Here is an 18940-nt window from a genome sequence, read left to right as displayed (position 1 = left end):
CCTTTTTTTAGCTTTTTCAAAAAAAGGAAATGAGTGTTAGCCGTTTTTGCATTTATTATAGATAAGAGAGGCCAAATTAGAGAAGAGAGAGAGAGAGAGAGAGAGAGAGAGAGATAGACGTTTGAAATTTCAGGTCGTTTTCCAAGATTTCAAGCGGGATTTTTAAATTTCAACCGGCAAAAAATTTAAGCTATTCATATGTCATCATTATTAATTTTTTTAAATATTTAAATTTAATAATTTCAAGCTGTTTTGCGAGCTCGTGAGCCAAACCTTGTCAAGCTCAAACTCGAGCTTGTTTAATGAACGAGCTCGAACTCGAGCTCAACTCGTGAGCTCGATAAACTTGACTCTTGAGCCCATAAACGAGTTGAGCTCAAGCCGGCTCGGCTCACTTACACCCCTAGTTTGAAGGACTATGGTTGAGCGAGTGAGGTCAAAGGATTATAGTCAGGTGACGATGGTCGGAAGGACCGTAGTGTAATACCCGTATTTTGACTTTGCCAATTTTGTTTGGAGTCATTATAACTCCAAATCGCAATTCATCCTCGCCATAGTATTTTGATCGTAGTATTTTACTTACAAGAATTTTTTCGTAATTTCTAGGCATTACAATTGATATCAGAGCATAGATGTTGAAAGAATTGATTATTGCCATAGCTGTAGGATTTGATTGTGAGTCAAATAAATTGGGTATATTAAGATGCATTAATTTGCATGCATAACTGAATAACTTATGATAGAATGCATTGCATGATTGTATGATTTTTAATAAGTTTTGAGTTTATTTTGATTTGATTTGAGTTTTGATTGTACTAATTTGGTTTATCTTAATTGTATGCTCGAATCCTTATGAAAAATGTCTGGGACAATATTTTCTTAAAGTAAGTAGATTGTAATAGCCCATATTTTGACTTTGATAATTTTTTTGCTGGAGCCATTATAACTACAAATGACAATTCATCTTCGCCATAATATTTCGATCGTAGTATTTTATGTAGTCGGCGGGCAAATAAAATCTCAGAACCATGTCAAGCGACTGAGGTAGAAGGATATTTGTCGGGCGACGGAGGTCGGAGGAACTATTATTAGCGGGTGACAAAGATTTGAATGATTGTGGTCGAGTGACTGAGGTTGAAGTACCGTAGTTGAGCGGCAATGGTTGGAAGGAGCGTAGTCAGTGGCTGACAGAGGTTTGAAGGACTGTAGTGAAAGTCTGGTGGCGACGTACTAGGGGTAAGGGTTCGCTGACGGTGGTGTTTTGAGATTTATGCCTTAGAGCTCTGTTAAATCTTTAGCCTAAGGTCCAAATCTTCTCCAAAAAATCCCTCTCATTTTGAGAGTATGATTCTTTTTATAAATTTAAGAGTAACATGCTCCATAAATATGAAGAAGATCTGGAGCAATTTTGGAGTGTTCCATCGGACGACCCATAATAATTCTCTCAATGATAGAGCCTTTGTTCATCATTTAATTTTAGTAGTTTTATTCGTCCCGAATATACAAAATATTAAAATATGATTTGTAAGTCTTTATGGTGTTAAACAAAGCTCACGCCCATAAATTATGATGAGCTGCATTAAGGAAGCTTATTTGATTCCTTCTATTACCCAATTTACTTCAACTTTCTTTTTTCTTTTTAATAAATTATTAATCACAAATAATAAAACAAGTGCATGAATTGTTAGATGTTTTTTGTTATGATAAATTTCAAAAATTTTAAATTTACGCTAAAATTAATCTTATTTATAAGAATTAAATCTTACATTAATCTCTAACGTAAATTTTAAAATTTATCCAAATCCAAAGCTTGTCAGAATTTATTTATTCAATTTTGATCATCACAAACATTGCATTCAATAACGGCATAAAGCTGCATTAACAAAAACAACTATTAGCAGAATAGTTACAATGATAACAGCAATAGACTATAATTGTCTAACAATCTACAACTATTATAACTAAATAACACCATATTTATTTCTTTCCATGTGTGACAATTTCACATAATTCATACCATCCAATAGGGCCGGGTCACGGGTCGGGTTCGGGTCTAACTCGAAATTGACCTGATACTATCCAACCCATCCCGAACCCGACCTGTTTTTGCAAATGGGTCGGTTTTCCGAACCCGAACCCGACCCGCTTCGGGTCTGGGTCAACCCGAACCCGACCCGCTTCAGGTCCGGGTCAACCCGAACCCAAAGCGATTTGAGTATATTTTATTAATTTTTTTATTTAATTCAATTTATTTAAATCTAAATCCTAAATTAATGTAAGATTTAGTTCAATTAATTTAAAATAAATTAAGATTAATTTAATTTGGGCAATAATATTTATAATATTTTGAAATATTATTTACTTATTTCATAAAAATCCATTAAAACCCACCTAAATTAATTAAAAACGGATCAAACCGGGTTGATTTTGAATTTCCATGTCAACCCGAACCCGACCAGATTTTACAAACGGGTCGAAATCCCTAACCCGTTCGGGTTAACCCAAACCCAAAATTTTCGGGTCAGGTTCGGATCGGGTTTTCTGGTCAGGTGAAATATTGACACCCCCTACCATCCAACTTGCATATTGCAGCTAGTGTTTCTAGATCCATCCAACTTCAAAAATCAAGACAAAGAAAGTCTAAAAATCTCCAAAAAAATAAAAAAAGGAATGACAGTTTAATTGCAACAATCTAAATCAAAAAATTTATTCATCTTTTTATTGTACAAATATGACAGATCTCCTCTCGAAGAACACAAGCATTCCATTGCCTTCTCACTATGAACAAATTCATCCACTCCATCACACACAAAAAAAAAAATTCCACAAATTAGCAGAGGATGATTATTGCTAATTTACACCTCGATAGCCGCTTAAGAAATGATCTCCAGCTCTGCCCACCAGAGAGGGGAAAGCTTTGGACTTGCTGCATCTGGAGAAATCCCTGTTATCTCTCTCAGCTGTGCAACAACATCCCCCATTTTTGGTCTTCCACTTGGTTGAGGAGTCACACAGGATTGAATTACCTGACAAAGAGGGCTTATATCTTCCTCGCTTAAGGATTCGATGGTTTGATCAAGTATGCCATGAAGGGGTCTCTTCCCTGTTAAGTGGCTTGAGGCCCAAAGCACAAGCAGGCCATCATCCTTGGAAAAAGGTAATCTTCCAGATATAAGTTCCAGGAGTATTATTCCAAACTTATACACAATGTCCTGATTTGATAATGGCGACTGCAAGTCGTCTGAGCTTTGATCGGATGAAGTGGCTTCATTTTCTTCATTCCAGAATGAGAGATCCGATACCTTGGCAGCATAGTCTTCCGTAAGGTAAATGGTTGATGAGTTCAAAGCTCTAAAACTGACAGGAGGGTCCAGCCGAAGAAAGTGCTCCAGGCAATATGATATTCCCATGGCTATGCGTAATCGAGTTGTCCAATCTAAGGGCTCTGCTTCTTTTACTGCACGCATCATCCAGCTTGACTTTAGCCAGGTACAAATAAAAAACTTAGGCTTCGTTACTGTTTCTTAAAGCAGCTTTCGAATACACAAAATTTAACTTTTGTACTAAAAAATTGCTTTAAGAAGCTGTAAGAAAGTGGTCCCAAACGAAGCCTTAATGTGCACAAAGCAAAGAGTTCAATTGAGACGGCTTTCTTCCTGCTTCTTAAAATAATTTTTTAAAAACCGTACCAAACGAAGCCTATATGTCTGTATCACCATTGTTCTGCATATAATGAAGATTAGATTGATATACTTACTGTGAAGGTGCTCAAAAAGAGTACCATTTGGAGCATACTCATACACCATCATTCGGGTGAAAGGTTCTTGTTCCACACAAAAGCCGATAAGGTTCAGAAAGTTCTTGTGGTTTACTGTGGACAGAACTGAGATCTGCAACCATTAACCAATATCTAGTTGTTGGAAAGCGCACAATTGCATGAAATATATCTACACAAAATCATTTATATAGATTTACTAGAACCTTATTTCTGAACAGAGCTTCAGATTGATCTGACCAATCTTTTGCCATCTTGATCATAGTGGAGCTCACTGCTATTTCAACTCCACTTGACAGTGTTCCTTTGTATATTGTGCAATCTGATAAAGTATCAATAACATTGCTAAATTCTTCACAAGCTGTTTGAAGCTCGGACCTCTCCAATGATGGTACACCTGCCAGGAGAACTTTCAGATAAGCAGAAAGGACTCAAATAAGCATCAGATGATAAACATTCGGGTATGAAACTAACCAGTAACTAGTGCTTTCTGCAATTTCCCACTTAAGCCAATTTTCCAAGGACTGGCATTATCAACCTTGATGGTTCGACAGCAGATGAAGTACATTGAAGATAAAGAAAAAAGTGCAAAGGCTCCAGCTCCAACTGTAATATAGACTGGTCGTCGACTCTCCCCAATTCCAGGTGAAGGAGCTGCTGCTAAATGGGAATGGGAAGATGGGGATACCAATGAAGACTGGTATTTTGATTCTGAAGGCTTAGGAGATGGTGATGGAGAAGTCATCGGAGAAGTTGATGGAGCAGATGTAATGCTACTGTTGCGACGCCCTCCATGCTTTTGTGGTTTTACTTTGTTTTTGCTTATTTGTTGCAGAAGTCTACGTGTGGATGGATTCTCAATATTCCTATAAAGGTAAAGAGATAAAAATATATCAAATATCATCCTCACTATTCGCTCATTTCTTATTGTCTAAATGGAATATGGATTTCATTTTGGTAAAAATTACAGCAGATTTATGACCTGATAACAGATCCCTTATTTGAAGATGACATCTCTTCATCTCCATGAAGCTCAGAAAGCAAATTGAACTCCAAAAGCTTTGGTGAGATATCTTTTACGAACCGGTTATTTGTGAGGACGCTGTAAGAGGAAGAAAATGAAAAGGGAATTAATGCTGTTAGTGAAAGCAAGAGGCTAGGATCCAATTAAAAATGCAACATTCTGCACTCACACTAGTTTTAGCGATACAATTCCAAGAAGGAAATGCGGAAATGGTCCACTGAGATTATTGTGTCCCAAGTCCAATACTTCTAGCTTCAGCAATTTACTGATTTCTCTAGGCATGCTTCCAGAAAATGAATTATTGTGCAGAATACTGGATAACCATGGAAAAACATTAGCATTAAAAGAGATCAAATACAGGAGCAAGTGTTTAGAAGGACATGATATTGGAGATACTGGAAGAGTTATCTGACATTAATTAGTATTCAAGAAAAGTAATGGCTAATAAATTAGCAAAATATAAGATAGGTTTTTTGAGATAATATTGATGAAAAAAGTAACGCTGGCAGCAGCAGTGGGCCGGCAGCAGCGGAAGCTGGTGGAAGCGGACTGGCGACCTACGGCAGGACGTGGGGATGGTGGGCAGGCAAGTCAGCGGTTAGTGCGGCGAGCAGGTCCGGGACGCGATGCTAGCCTTGGGACACCACGCGAGGCTTCGAGACTCGAGCGGGCATGCTGGTCAGCTCTGATCAGCGCGGGCAAGTCCGGTTAGTGCGGGTTATTTTGGGTCAATCTCGGGTTTCCCGGTCAACTCAAACCAAACCCAATTTTTAAAATGGGTCGAAATCCTTAACCCGAACCCGACCCGATTCAGATTCGGGTGAACACGAACCCAAAATTTCTAGGTCGCATTTTCGGGTCGTGTCAAATATTGACACCCCTACATAAAACCAAACCTTAGTTTCCAAACCTAAAATTCACGTTGCCATGTTCTGGTGGTCAGCTGCAGAGATAAGGAATGTTGAAGTAGCCCCAACCATCTATCTCTTCCTAACTGTTACATTCCCTATTCCTATTTATTACTCATTTTGCTCTATGCATATCAACTGGAATGATTGAATGCGCCAAATCAATACACAAATAAATCAGATTGAGAACATAAGCATAAAGACTCAAAGATGATGAATGTAATAGCTAGTGCAAAAAATTTGTCTTTGCCATGGGGAAGTATTAAACTCTCTACCAACAAAGAAAAGATAGAATCTTATGTGGTTGTGTTGGGTGTTGGTCCAGGAGTTAGTTTAAGTCGTTCCGCAATATATCACACCTCTTGTAAATTCTATAAATAGAATGTATAGGCTGATGTATAATTTGGGGAAATTTTGAATAAAGCTTTAGTATAGATTTTCCTCCTCAAAATCTGTCTTCCCCCTCTCTCTCCCTCCCTCTTGCACGAAGACACAATAAGAGCTCAAGAATCCTCCCAATTTCTTAACAGGTTGACCCAACTATACACTCAGCTATTTGAAAACCAAGCTTTATGCATGCTTAAATAGATTAAGCCTCTATGACATTCATTGGAGAGGCTTAAAAACTAGTCCAATCTTCAAAAACATAATCATAATAAAAAAAAATTGCATATTTCTTAATTTTTTATGGGTAACGTTAATTACTAAACATAAATTGAAGAACTGTGAAAAAAATATATTTGACTACAGTAACATTCAATTAAAAAAAGACATTCTATCACAAACTTAAATATGCTTACAGTGACTTCAAGTGAATAAGCCTCGCAAGCTCTGAAGTAAGTTTCCCTTGAAGAAAAAGATCTCTCAAGTCCCTAAAAGAAAGATGAAAACAAATTAGCAAAAAGGAAACAAAACAAACTATTCTGTAAAAGGAGATCTAAATGTATAAGATCTCTCAAGTTTCCCTTAAGCATAGCCTCAACTATTTTTTTTTTTTCCGGACATTTAGATCAAGTAAGTCAAATTCACACGCACATCACGTACACAAGACTCGAACTCAAGATCTTTTGATTAGTAGCTAAAGTTCCCAAACAACATATATCTAGTTAAGTTGCATTTTTATGCAGGAAATGAACTATGATGTAAAGAAATTTTACTTTGTTTCATCAGAAATGATTAAGATAAGAGATATTACTCACAGAGAAACTGCTCTCCCGTCATCAGAGCATTCTACTCCAAACCAGAAGCAGTGATCGACCCCACTTTTTCCCCAGTTAGAAAGAGCACCATAGGGATCCACCTCTACCCCCTCCCTGAAGCTCAAAAGAGCCCTCCCTGTTCAGAAAGAAACAGGAATTAAATCAAGCCAAAAACCCTAACCCTAACCAGTTAATATAAAATCAAGAAGCGAAAATGCCCGCGATAGAGAGTTTCAGATTCCATACCTTCGGCCTCGATAGAATCGCAGACGCACAGCCTCCAGCACGAGAAAGGAATCAGCAACAGCAGAAAGGAATCCAACCTCAACCTCCACTTCTCCATCCTCTCCATAATAACAGACGGATTTCTCTCCAACAATCCAGATTCTTTCGATTTTCGGCAAAAGGAGGGATTTCGGTTTCGCTCAAAATGATTTTAGGAAAAGAGGATGCAGCTATTTTTGGAAATCTCCTGGGCAATCTGGAAAGGGGAATCGGGGGAAGCAAAGAGGTTAAGAAGAAATGTCAAGACAGGGCTCCAATCCTTCAATTTGGAAGAACTCGTCGATTGCCAAATGACCGATTCATGGCTTGTTTTGTTTGTTCCTTTGCCGTTCCCTTTCTTGTCTTGATCTTGGGGATTTAGCGGCCATGAGAGAGTTTCCAAGAAGGATTTTTTTTTTTTTTTTTTCTACACATTCAGGCCAAATGGTTTCCAGCTTCTCCCTAATAAAATGAAGGAATCACTAAATTTAAATGACAGAAAAATGTGTATGAAATTTTAACTAGATCATTTATTTTAATTTTATTTTTAAAATATATTATTTAATTTTTAATTTTTAAAAATAACTCAAATTATTTTTTCAAAAAAGGTAAAAAAAAAATTTAATGTTTAAACTAATTTTAAAAATCATTATCACCATTAGTCATTGTATCATTGCTTTGAGGATCATAATCAAACACCACTTCATAAACAAATAAATAATAATATAATTGATTTCTCATCATAATATAAATAAAATAAAAATATCCTAAATTAATATTACTGATGTTTTTAATAATATTTCAAAATTAAAATATCATCTAAATAAATATAAAAATTAATATATATTATGACAGCCGAAGTATAAAATTCATGTATATATTATTTGCATAAAGTTTTAGTTTTATTATTGATATTAGTATATAAAAAATAATAAAAAAATATTGATATTAGTATATCTCTTAATTGGATCATTAATAAATTTCAGCGTTAGATTATTTAATTAATCATAGATGCTAAACTTATAGGTTGGTCAGAGTCCACGCCAAGTTTCTATGTTACTTGTGAACTCATTAATGCTTCATAGAAGAATTAGTGAATTACATAATTTTACTCAATTTTATTGAAATTTCATAGCTTCTTACTCTAAAATATAAAAAATTCTTCAAATTTAGATATATAATTTTTTAATTAAATATAGAATAACTAGTAAGTTTAATTAGCTTACCTAGTTCTGATTCTTTCTAGTTATTCTTGGTTTACATTTGATTTGAGAATAGGATTAAAAAAAAATGCAAAAAGAAATAACATAAGTATTTAATGTAACCGGGAAAAGATCACATAATCATACAACACCAAGAATTTACTATGAAATTAAAAGAAAATTTATACATATCTCTCTCTCTTTTCTTAACTCTCTACACCCTTCTCTTACAAGAAATGACGGAGAGAAACATCTACATAATCACAAAGGGATGCAAGCCTTCATGAAAAATGAGAAAAAAATTGTCCAACCTGCCTTGCAGCATCGCATCACTCCACTCTCTGCCTCTAGTTTGTCTGATAGGGCCACAACGCAATGGTTTGGAGCACCGTAGCTCTCCCTAGTAGTGCCGAGGTTTCGAGCGCCGCAACGCTTCACTCTATTTATCTCCAAGCAAACTATATAATGCCGCAGTGCTACACGGTTGTACGAAAGAAAAAAAAAAAAAAAAAAAAAGAAATTCAGGTGCAAAGCACCTGAATCCAAGTTGGAGGAGGACCCCTTCCAACCCCCTGACGAGCTTGACTGATGGAATTGAGGTCCGAGACAACAATACAACTCAATTGATCAACACAATCAAGTTCCACATAAAACTAACCGGTATTGATCATTTTTTAACAATTTTGCTAAGGAGATGCTTTCTTCCAATTAAACTATATAGTTGCTTTATGACCACTATTCTATTCAAGCCCCTTAATTGAATTAGGATCTATTTCACACTCTTGAAATTAAATAGCTAATTATGTTAGGGGAAGGCTGATGTAATTAATTATCACTAATAAAATAATAATTAAACAAAAATAAAAATAAAATAGGTAAGACCCAAATAGGTGGATTAAGCACATTTCGACCACTTCAAATAAACACTTTTAAGCCAACATTGGTTTGAAGCTGGAATGATGTATTTAGTTTTGTTTTGTAATGTTTTTTAACTTAATAATAAAATAATTATCATCATGTAGATATATGCCAAAAGAGCATGCAATAGAAATTATTATATTTTATATAAATCTCCTTCAGAGCATGGCGATCAACTGCTTGTTGAGAAGTTCTATTTGAAAGAGAAATTTATTTTATTTTATGCAAAAATATTAGCAGCAAAAAAATTATATAAAAAATAGTATTGACATTAATACATGATAGTGTAAAGCAATATGATTGTGAATTTGTTTGCTCAATATTAAAAAAAAAAAAATCACCCTTGCTCTAATTTCAACAAACTTATAGTTGAATTGAATATTTCGGCAAGATGAACTCAACGACATCAAAATCAGTCCAATCTAATCCTAGAGAGCCCAAATCAAAGGTCCAAAATATATTTGGAGGCTTCAAATTATTAATTGGATAACTAAATGATCAGCAAATATGATATGCTTATAGTCGAATCGAGCGGCTAGATGAGACGAATCCAACGAGCCTAAGATCATTAAATTCTGACATCATAAAGACACTTAAATGCTCGATCAACGATTTATGATCGAGGGTATAAATATCAATCATCAATCCTGACACTTCCAATTTGAACTTGATCTTCTCCAAACTTACAAGCCATGCAACTCCTAAAAAATTATAAGTAGGCCCCCATTCTTCACATAAGAGGAGGAGAGAAAAAGGGGAAGAAAAAAAAGAAAACTTGGGAGCTTTATTGCCACATTCTTCCCGACCATCGGCGTTCTTCCCGACCATTGACATTCTTCCTGACCATCGACCGTTGCTCAACTTTTGTATATTCATTGGTCATTGTCGAATTCTTTCTAACCATCAATCATCTCTAGACCCCTTTGGAAGATTAACAAAACTATACAATACATTGTATTCTCCTAGTCCTTGGGATAAGGGACGTATTGATTTTTATAATATATTCAAATACTAATAGAACCTTTTAGACTAGGCAATACTCCGTGGTTTTTCCCTTTCTCAAAGTTTTCCACATAAAAATCTTGGTTTTCTTTTTATCATCTATTTGTGTGTTCAAATTTCATATATTGCTAAGACAAAGTATTTTTACCGTTGCAAAATTTTTAGCCCGCAATAAGGAATAATAACTTAGAATACTTTTTGTACAATAGATATAATTTAATACTGACTTGTTTTAATCTTATCAACATATAGTTAATATCTACATAATTTTATTTTGCATTAGTCTATGCTTTGAGATTCATTTAATATTAATGACTATAACATATGTGGAACTTGCTAGATCCAAAGTGAGAGGACCAAACAAATAATTAATGCTCAAGGAGGATAATATTGGTCTATGTGAACTTGAAGGGATGTTAGCCATCTCCTTTATAATCTGAAACCAGACAAAAATAAAAACAACATAAAAATATTTCTTGATTTTTCAGAGAAGAAAGTGAATTATGACTTAAAAGGATATGATAAAGTAAATGATGTTAAATGTCGTCCAATGTCATGGATTTTTGTAGCATTGTTATTTTTGTTTTTATTTTAAGTTATAAATATTATCATGTCCGTATTTGGCAATATTTAAAGCAATAAATTACCTTCTCACATTTATATTTTGTAAATTTTGTTATTTATTTTTCAAAGCATTTGGCTGTGCTATCTGTAAAGCAATATAAAGTTTTGTTCCAATCTTTTTTCTTTAATTTATTTTTGTGTAAAATGTTGGATATAGTTTTACAAAGCGATGTTGAATTAGAAGAGAATATTATTAGTATAATTTAAATTGGATGGTTGAAGTGGAAGAATGCATAAATATGTTGTGTGATAGAAAAGTTTCTCTCATACTTCAAGGAAAAATTATGTGAGATCATGATAAGATTTACAGTACATTTATGATGAAAAATGTTAGCAATTATAAGAGAAACATAAAATTATGTATTGCAGAGATGAGGATGCTCAAGTGGATTGATGAGCGGGCTTACTCTTAGAGATGGAATGCGAAACTAGTATGTACGTGAAAAAATCGGAGTAGCTCAAGCGGCAAATAAGATTAGAGAGAGTTGCCTTAGATGGTTTGGTCACATAAAACAATAGACTTCCAATGACACGATTAAGTGAGAAGATGTATTAGATTTGGCATATATTAAGAAAGATAGAGGTAGATCGAAAAAACTTGGTTAGAAAGTAGTAGAAATGACTTTTTTTTATTAGATTTAAATTTAAATAAGAATTTGACTCTTATTATAGCACAATGGAGGAAAACTTTAATGAAGCCAACCTCATATATAAAAGCTTGATGTTGTTGTAAAGTTCTAAAAAAATTGGCGCGACACCTACGACAAGGTGAGCGAGCGGCCCTCGCCCTCCTGTATCGACATGCGTGTCGGACCGGCAAACCACCTAAGCACGCCTTTAGTGAGCGTGGTAGGAGGGAAACCGGTTCGACGCACACCTAAGCACACCTTTATTGAGCGTGGTGGGAGGGGCAACTGGCGCGACACCTACGACAAGGTGAGCGAGCGACCCTCGCCCTCCTGTATCGACATGCGTGTCAGACTGGTAGACCACCTAAGCACGCCTTTATTGAGCGTGGTGGGAGGGGCAACTGGCGCGACATCTACGACAAGGTGAGCGAGCGACCCTCGCCCTCCTGTCTCGACATGCGTGTCGGACCGGTAGATAGGAGTCGACATGATTCGAACCTTTAAACAAGAATTTAGTGATCGAATAATTAGTAAACAGTAGAAATATGGACATATAACACAATTTGTCTCTGCGAAAAAAAATCCTGCTATTTATATATTCGTAAATTTCAAGATTTATTTTCCAATGAGCCCTCCCATAAACTATGTAAGGAAAAATAACATTTTACTCCGACATGATTGAAGAACACCAAGGAGCTATTTGGTTTGAAGAGTATAAAATATTTCAAATATAAGAGTATTGAAATTATTGATGTTTAGTTTGAAGTAAAAGAAATACAAAACAAAAATTTTAATTATTTAAATTCACTCTCTCGATGTTATTAAAAATATTTATATTTGATCAAGTTATAAATACACTGTAAATTTCATGCTAATGCCACTGCACCCATCGCCTATTTCTACCGACCCCACCAACCATCACTACCAGCAATCATCATCTCCACTGCTCCCACTACTAGTAGTCATTGGCCACCACTTAATTTTAGTTCTTTTTTATTCACTTTCATCTAAGAAGGAACCATACATAGTACTTCATATTTAGTAAAATAATAATAATCTAAATTTTCTTTTTTTTTTTGGGATATTTAGAAAATAAAGATAAATTCTCATACATGTCACAAAGGCAACATTAAAACCCAAAAACTCTTTAGTGATAGTCAAAATTTTCAACCAACATATCAAAATGAATTGTCTATCTAAGCTTTCTTTGAACAAAGCCACAAATACTGGAACTTTTATTTGGTCCGGTGAACGTACGCTCCTCTACGTTCGGCCACCAATATTTTAGCGACACGTAGCATGAAGAAAAGTCGTCGACCCGACCTGCTGTTTTTTGGGTTCTAGCGCGTGCGTTTTTTAAAATCCTTGACGAGCCGAATAACATCCCATCACCTTTTGGATATATTTCAAATACCTAGCAAATACCGAGTTGTACCTAGTTTTTTCTAGCAATACCGAGCAAATCCTGAGCAAATACTGAGTTGTACCAAGTTGTACCTAGTTTTTTCTAGCAATACCGAGCAAATACCTAGCAATACCGAGCAAATCCTTAGCAATACCGAGCAAATCCTGAGCAAATACTGAGTTGTACCGAGTTGTACCGAGTTCTACCGAGTTTTTTCTATCAATACCGAGCAAATACCTAGCAATGAATTATGATCTATATTTCACTGTCTTGAAAATAAATAGCTAACTGTGTTAGGGGGAGGCTGATGTGCCCTATGCCTATGCTTCAAAAATTTTTTTAAACTAAATTAATTATCACTAATAAAATAATAATTAAACAGAACTAAAGATAAAATAGGTAAGAGCCAAATAGGTGGATTAAGCACATTTCGACCACTTCAAATAAACACTTTTAAGCCAACATTGATTTGAGCTGGAATGATGTATTTAGTTTTGTTTTGTAATGTTTTTTAAATTAATAATATAATAATTATCATCCTGTAGATATATGCCAAATGAACATGCAATAGAAATTATTATATTTTATATAAATCTCCTTCAGAGCATGGCGATCAATTACTTGTTGAGAAGCTCTCTTTGAAAGAGAAAATTATTTTATTTTATTCAAATATATTATCAGTATATATATATATATATAAAAGAAATCATATAAGCTGTAATTTTAGAAAACTTATAATTGAATTGAACATTTCAACAAGATGAACTCAACGACATCAAAATCAGTTCAATCCGAGCCCAAATGATCCCAAATCAAAGGTTCAAAGCATATTTGGTGGCTTCAAAGCATTAATTGGATAACTAAATGATTACCAAATATGACATGCTTATAGTCGAATCAAGCGGCTCAATGAGACAATCCAATGAGCCCAAGATCATCAAATTCTGACATCATTAAGGCACTTAAATGCTTGATCGATCAATGATTTTTTATTGTGGGAATTGACATCAAATCCATCTTGATACTCCCAATTTGACCTTCATTTTTTCTATATTTATAAGTCCTGTCACTCCCAAAAAATAATAATAGGCCCCCATTCTTCATATAAGAGGAGGAGAACAAAAGAGTGAAGGAAAAAAAAAAACTTCTTCCTTGCCACATTCATCCACAACATCGGCGTTCTTCCCGACCATGGACGTTCTTCCCGACCAACGACCATTCCTCAACTTCTGCCTATTCATTTGTCGTCGCTAGATTCTTTCTAACCTTCAATCATCATTAGACCCATTTGAAGTTTAACAAAACTATACAATACATTGTATTCTCTCAGTCATTGGAATAAAGAACGTACTGACTTTTGTAATCTATTCAAATACTCATTGAACCATTTTGACTAGACAAGATCCTATGATTTTTTCATTTCTCAAAATTTTTTGCGTAAAAATCTTGGAGTTCTTTTTATCATATGTTTGTGTGTTAAGATTCCATATATTGTCAAGACAATGTACTTTCATTCTACGTACTGCAGTGAAATTTTCAGCCCGAAACAAAGAATAATAACTTTGAGTATTTTTTGTACAATAGCTATAACTTAATACTGGCTTGTTTTAATCTTTTCAACATATAGTTAATATCTACATAATTTTATTTTGCATTAGTTTGTGCATATGAGATTCACTTAAATAATAATGACTATAACATACGTGGTACTTGCTAGATCGAAGGTGAGAGGACCGAATAAATAATTAATGCTCAGGTGGATATATTAGTGGGTTTACTCATAGAGACGGAATGCAAAACGAGTACGTGAACAAGTTGGAGTAGCTCAAGTGGCGAATATGATTAGAGAGAGCTGCCTTATATGATTTGGTCACATAAAGCAAAAGATTTCCAATTACTCGGTTAGGAGAATAGATATTAGATCTAGCTGACTTATATTAATAACATGTTGCAAGTATACGTTCACATTCTACACCAATTATGAGCAGTTCTACAATGGGCCACGGCCCCAATCGACCCATTTATTGTTCATCATTTAAGTTTAAAATTAAACTATTTTTAACTAAAAATAAAAATAAAATTTATTAAAATTAGATTTTTGAATATTAATAATTTTAAGATTTTTATCATTAATATCAACAATGGTAACATATTCTAAATCTCCCTTTATAAATTTTTTATAATTTAAAGTATTAATAAAAAATAAAATCACGCTGCTATAAATAAATTTGAAATATTTTTTACTAATTATCATTATTTTTAGAGAGATTAAAATTTATCCAAAGTGATATCATATTTTATAAAAATATGAACCGTATTTTTCAAATCATCCTTTTTTATCAATCATTAAAAGATGAAACCACTAAAATAAAAAATTATTTATAACCCAATATTTAATAGAAACAAAATAATTGATCATAGAAAGCATATTAGTGGATGTCATAGTTGGCTCAATTTTTCATTAAGGTTTAATTTGGGACAACTTTCATATTGCTTACTAAATCAATTTTTTAGTATAAAATTTTTTAAATAAAAAAATTATGCTTGATACGTCATGCAAAAATAATCTTGATCAGGCACAAATCTCGAGGCAAAAATCAAGTTGGAAACTTTAAAAATTAAATCCAAGAGCATCTAAACTCCGATTTCAGCAAACTTACAGTCAAACTGAGCGTCTCGGAAATACAAACCCAACGACACCAAATTCAACTCAATTCGAGCCCAAATGGGTCCGAATCAAGGATCCGAAGCGCTATTGGAAAGTTCGTATCATAATTTGAGTTACCAAACGGTCTCCGATTTTAATGAGCTTTTGGTCGAATCGAGCGGCTCGACGAGACGAATACAACGAGCCCAAGATCGTCAAATTCCAAAGTCAATATGACCTTCAAATTCCTGATAAACGATCCATGATCAAGGGATTCAATATTGGCCGTCCATCGAACCACTCCACATTTGCTCCTGATCTCTCATCTATTTACGGGCCATGCCATTCCAGAAAATCTATAAATAGACCCCTCATTTCTCATGAGGGGGGAGGGAAGGAAGAAGGAGGAGAAGAAGAAGAGAAGAATATGAGGGAAGAAACTCCTCCTCGACCACCGTCGGAGTTCTGCCTGAACTCTAAATGACGCCGAAATTCTGCCTGACTTCCACGGGACGCTAGAATTCTGCCCAACTTTCACGGGATGCTGAAATTCTTCCCAATTAACGACAGAGTTCCCTCCTGACTCCAAAACTCCGCCCAAGTAATGTCGAAGTTCTCTTCGACCACCAACAGACGTCGGACTTCTACCCGACGCCGGACCTTCACTCTTCGCCAAGTTTTTACCCAACACCGGACTTCTATTGGTTATCGGACTTTCGCTGGACATCTATCCAAAGATGAATTCCTTTCCATTGTTGGACTTCTACCCGACGCCGTCATTTCAACCTCCGTCGTCAGACAACTACGGTCCTCCTGACTTACATCGCCCGCAGACTACTGTCTTTCCGACATTCATTGCCCGCCGACTACGGTCCTCCTAACTTACGTCGCTCGCTGACTACAGTCTTTCCGACTTCTATCGCCCGCCGACTACGATCATTCTTACCTCTGTCGCCAGACTATGATCCTCCCGACCAAACGAACACGTCAATAGTGACTCGTTATATTCACATCATGTAATGTACTCTTTAAAATGTACATCAAGCTAATGCCTTCTCCCAAGGAAGGACCTCATTTGTAATCAACTGCAATACTAGTGGATTCATTCAAGCTGGGCTAGGCCCCGTGGTTTTTCCCCCTTTTTAGGGGTTTTCCACGTAAAAAATATTGGTGTCTCCTATGAATGCTACACACTCTCTTATCTGATTGCATGCCGGATTTTTGTACAACGCTAAGACGTTAAAGTTTATATTTCTCTACCGCCGCGAATACTCCATGACGCAACAATACTTAAATATTATTTTAAAGAAAGTTGTCCTAAATAAAGCCTAAATTATATATTGGCAAAAGCTTTATATATTAGATGTAAGGAGACATACTTACATCTTACTACATATTCCTATCACATTGTTAACCTAGAAATTAAAATTAATTCTAGCTTTCTAATATCAAGAAAAATTAAATTCTTCTTTGGTTTCAATCAAGTGAAATAAATTCTTCATTATGATTTAATGATGAAAATTAAAGAAAACTGAAATGCCAAAATAATATAGGAGTTTTGCAGAAAGATTTCCAAAATAAAATAAAATAAAATAAGTATCTCTTGGAAGACATAATTATAATAAATAAAAAATGAATATCATGAATTTAAATATCGATAATTGAAATAAGGTAGATAATGATTATGTTTTAATTAATGTTATTTTGTTAAATAATGAACAATAAATCATAAAAAAATTAATCTTAGAGAAATAACATTTTCTTTCTATTAATGAATAGATTATGGATCGATAAAAAATTATTGTAGATTTTTTTGTTTTACATGAAACAATTTATGAGCTGAATAATTGTACCTAGCCCAATTGTAAATTTATTGTAAATAAAATATTTTTTTTAAAAAAGTTGTAAAAAAAAAGAAACTTTATAGTATAATTTTTTTAAAGTCGATGAAAAAATATTGTAAAAATAAAAATTATGATTGCAATCTAAAAATAAAAGCAATAAGAAAACGGTTCCAAAGAAAGCTTAAGGTTTGTTTGGGACAGTTTTCTTATTACTTTCTAAAATAGTTTTCTAATAAAAAAATCTCTTAAAAATAGTGAAAAAATAGTAGCTAAAAGTTATCCCAAATGAAACCTAAGGTTTTGTGTGAGACGGCTTTCTTACTGTTTCTTAAGGTATCTTTCTAGTACAAAATTTGAAATATTTGTCTTAAAAGGTTGTTTTAATAAATAATAAAAAACTTATCCCAAATGAAACCTAAATCACTGATGTTTTAAATAGGGGTGTAAATTTTTGAGACGACCCCGAAACACGACCCGAACCCGACCCGGAAAAATCCGGGTTCGGGTCAACCCGAGCCCGAAACAGGTCGGGTTCGGGTTCAACAAATCAACCCGTTTTAAAAATCGAGTTGGGTTCAGGTTAACCCAGCAACCCGAAATTGACCCAAAAGTGACACGAAAACTCATATTTGAACCGAAAACCTGATATTGACCCATTTTGACCCAAAAATCGAAGATTGACTCGATTTTTGACCTGAAAACTAGTAACTTTGGGTCAACCCTGGGTCATTCGTGTCGGGTCGGAAATCTGACCCGTTTTTAAAAATGGTTCGGGTTCGGGTTAACCCGAATAGTGTCGGGTCAGTTCTGAGTTCGACCCGAACCCAACCTGTTGACCCGAATTAACACCCCTAATTTTAAAGAGCTAAAATTTGAGAACAATAGATTTTGATGAACGTAAAACTCTGAAGACATAACATAGAAAATAACTAAATTGAAAGGATATCAAAGTTAATTATTTCATTGAATAAAAAGAAATATATAATAAATTCTTAGTTTTCTAGGCCGGTCAATGTCATATGTTTTCAAATTGCAGCAAAGTACTGCATTTTCCAGCCAAATATGCAACATGCCTATTCTCCAAGCGGCTCGGTCAAATTTTTATTTTTAATGAAGACTTTTTAACATAAAATTATTTATTTATTTTATTAATCTCTACTTTCCCCACGCTAAGAGAACAAAACATGAAATGCAAATAGTCAAATGGCCACTATGTCTCTTCTTTTCCCACCCAAACTTAGGGTGATCATAATTAACATCTATACTTCTTTTTTTTTTTTATAACTAATTAACATCAATAGTTGATAAGTCATCAAAAAATTATCTTGATCGGGCTCAAATCTCGTTGCAAAATCAAGTTGGAAACTTTCGAAATTAAAATTGGGACCATCCTAACTCCGATTTCAGCAAACTTACAATCGAACTGAACGTCTCGGAAATACGAACCCAATGACACCAAATTTGACTCAATCCAAGCCCAAATGAGTCCAAATCAAGGA

General features: G+C 34.6%; 1 protein-coding gene across 1 annotated transcript; it reads right to left on the bottom strand.

Annotated features, from left to right (window-relative positions):
• Positions 1-2677: 2677 nt before the first annotated feature.
• LOC110101333 (protein MALE DISCOVERER 2) lies at positions 2678-7640 on the bottom strand. The gene is made up of 9 exons (XM_020829196.2): positions 7153-7640; positions 6907-7042; positions 6508-6579; positions 4969-5112; positions 4758-4877; positions 4250-4641; positions 3982-4172; positions 3758-3890; positions 2678-3457 (listed from the first exon to the last, which is right to left on the bottom strand). The coding sequence occupies exons 1-9, from the start codon at positions 7256-7258 to the stop codon at positions 2874-2876; spliced, it is 1878 nt and encodes a 625-aa protein (XP_020684855.1). The 5' UTR covers positions 7259-7640; the 3' UTR covers positions 2678-2873.
• Between the last annotated feature and the right edge of the window lie 11300 nt (positions 7641-18940).

The sequence above is a fragment of the Dendrobium catenatum genome, unplaced genomic scaffold, assembly GCF_001605985.2.
Source record: "Dendrobium catenatum unplaced genomic scaffold, ASM160598v2 fragScaff_scaffold_1553, whole genome shotgun sequence".
NCBI lineage: Eukaryota > Viridiplantae > Streptophyta > Magnoliopsida > Asparagales > Orchidaceae > Dendrobium > Dendrobium catenatum.
This window is presented reverse-complemented; position numbering and strand designations above follow the sequence as displayed.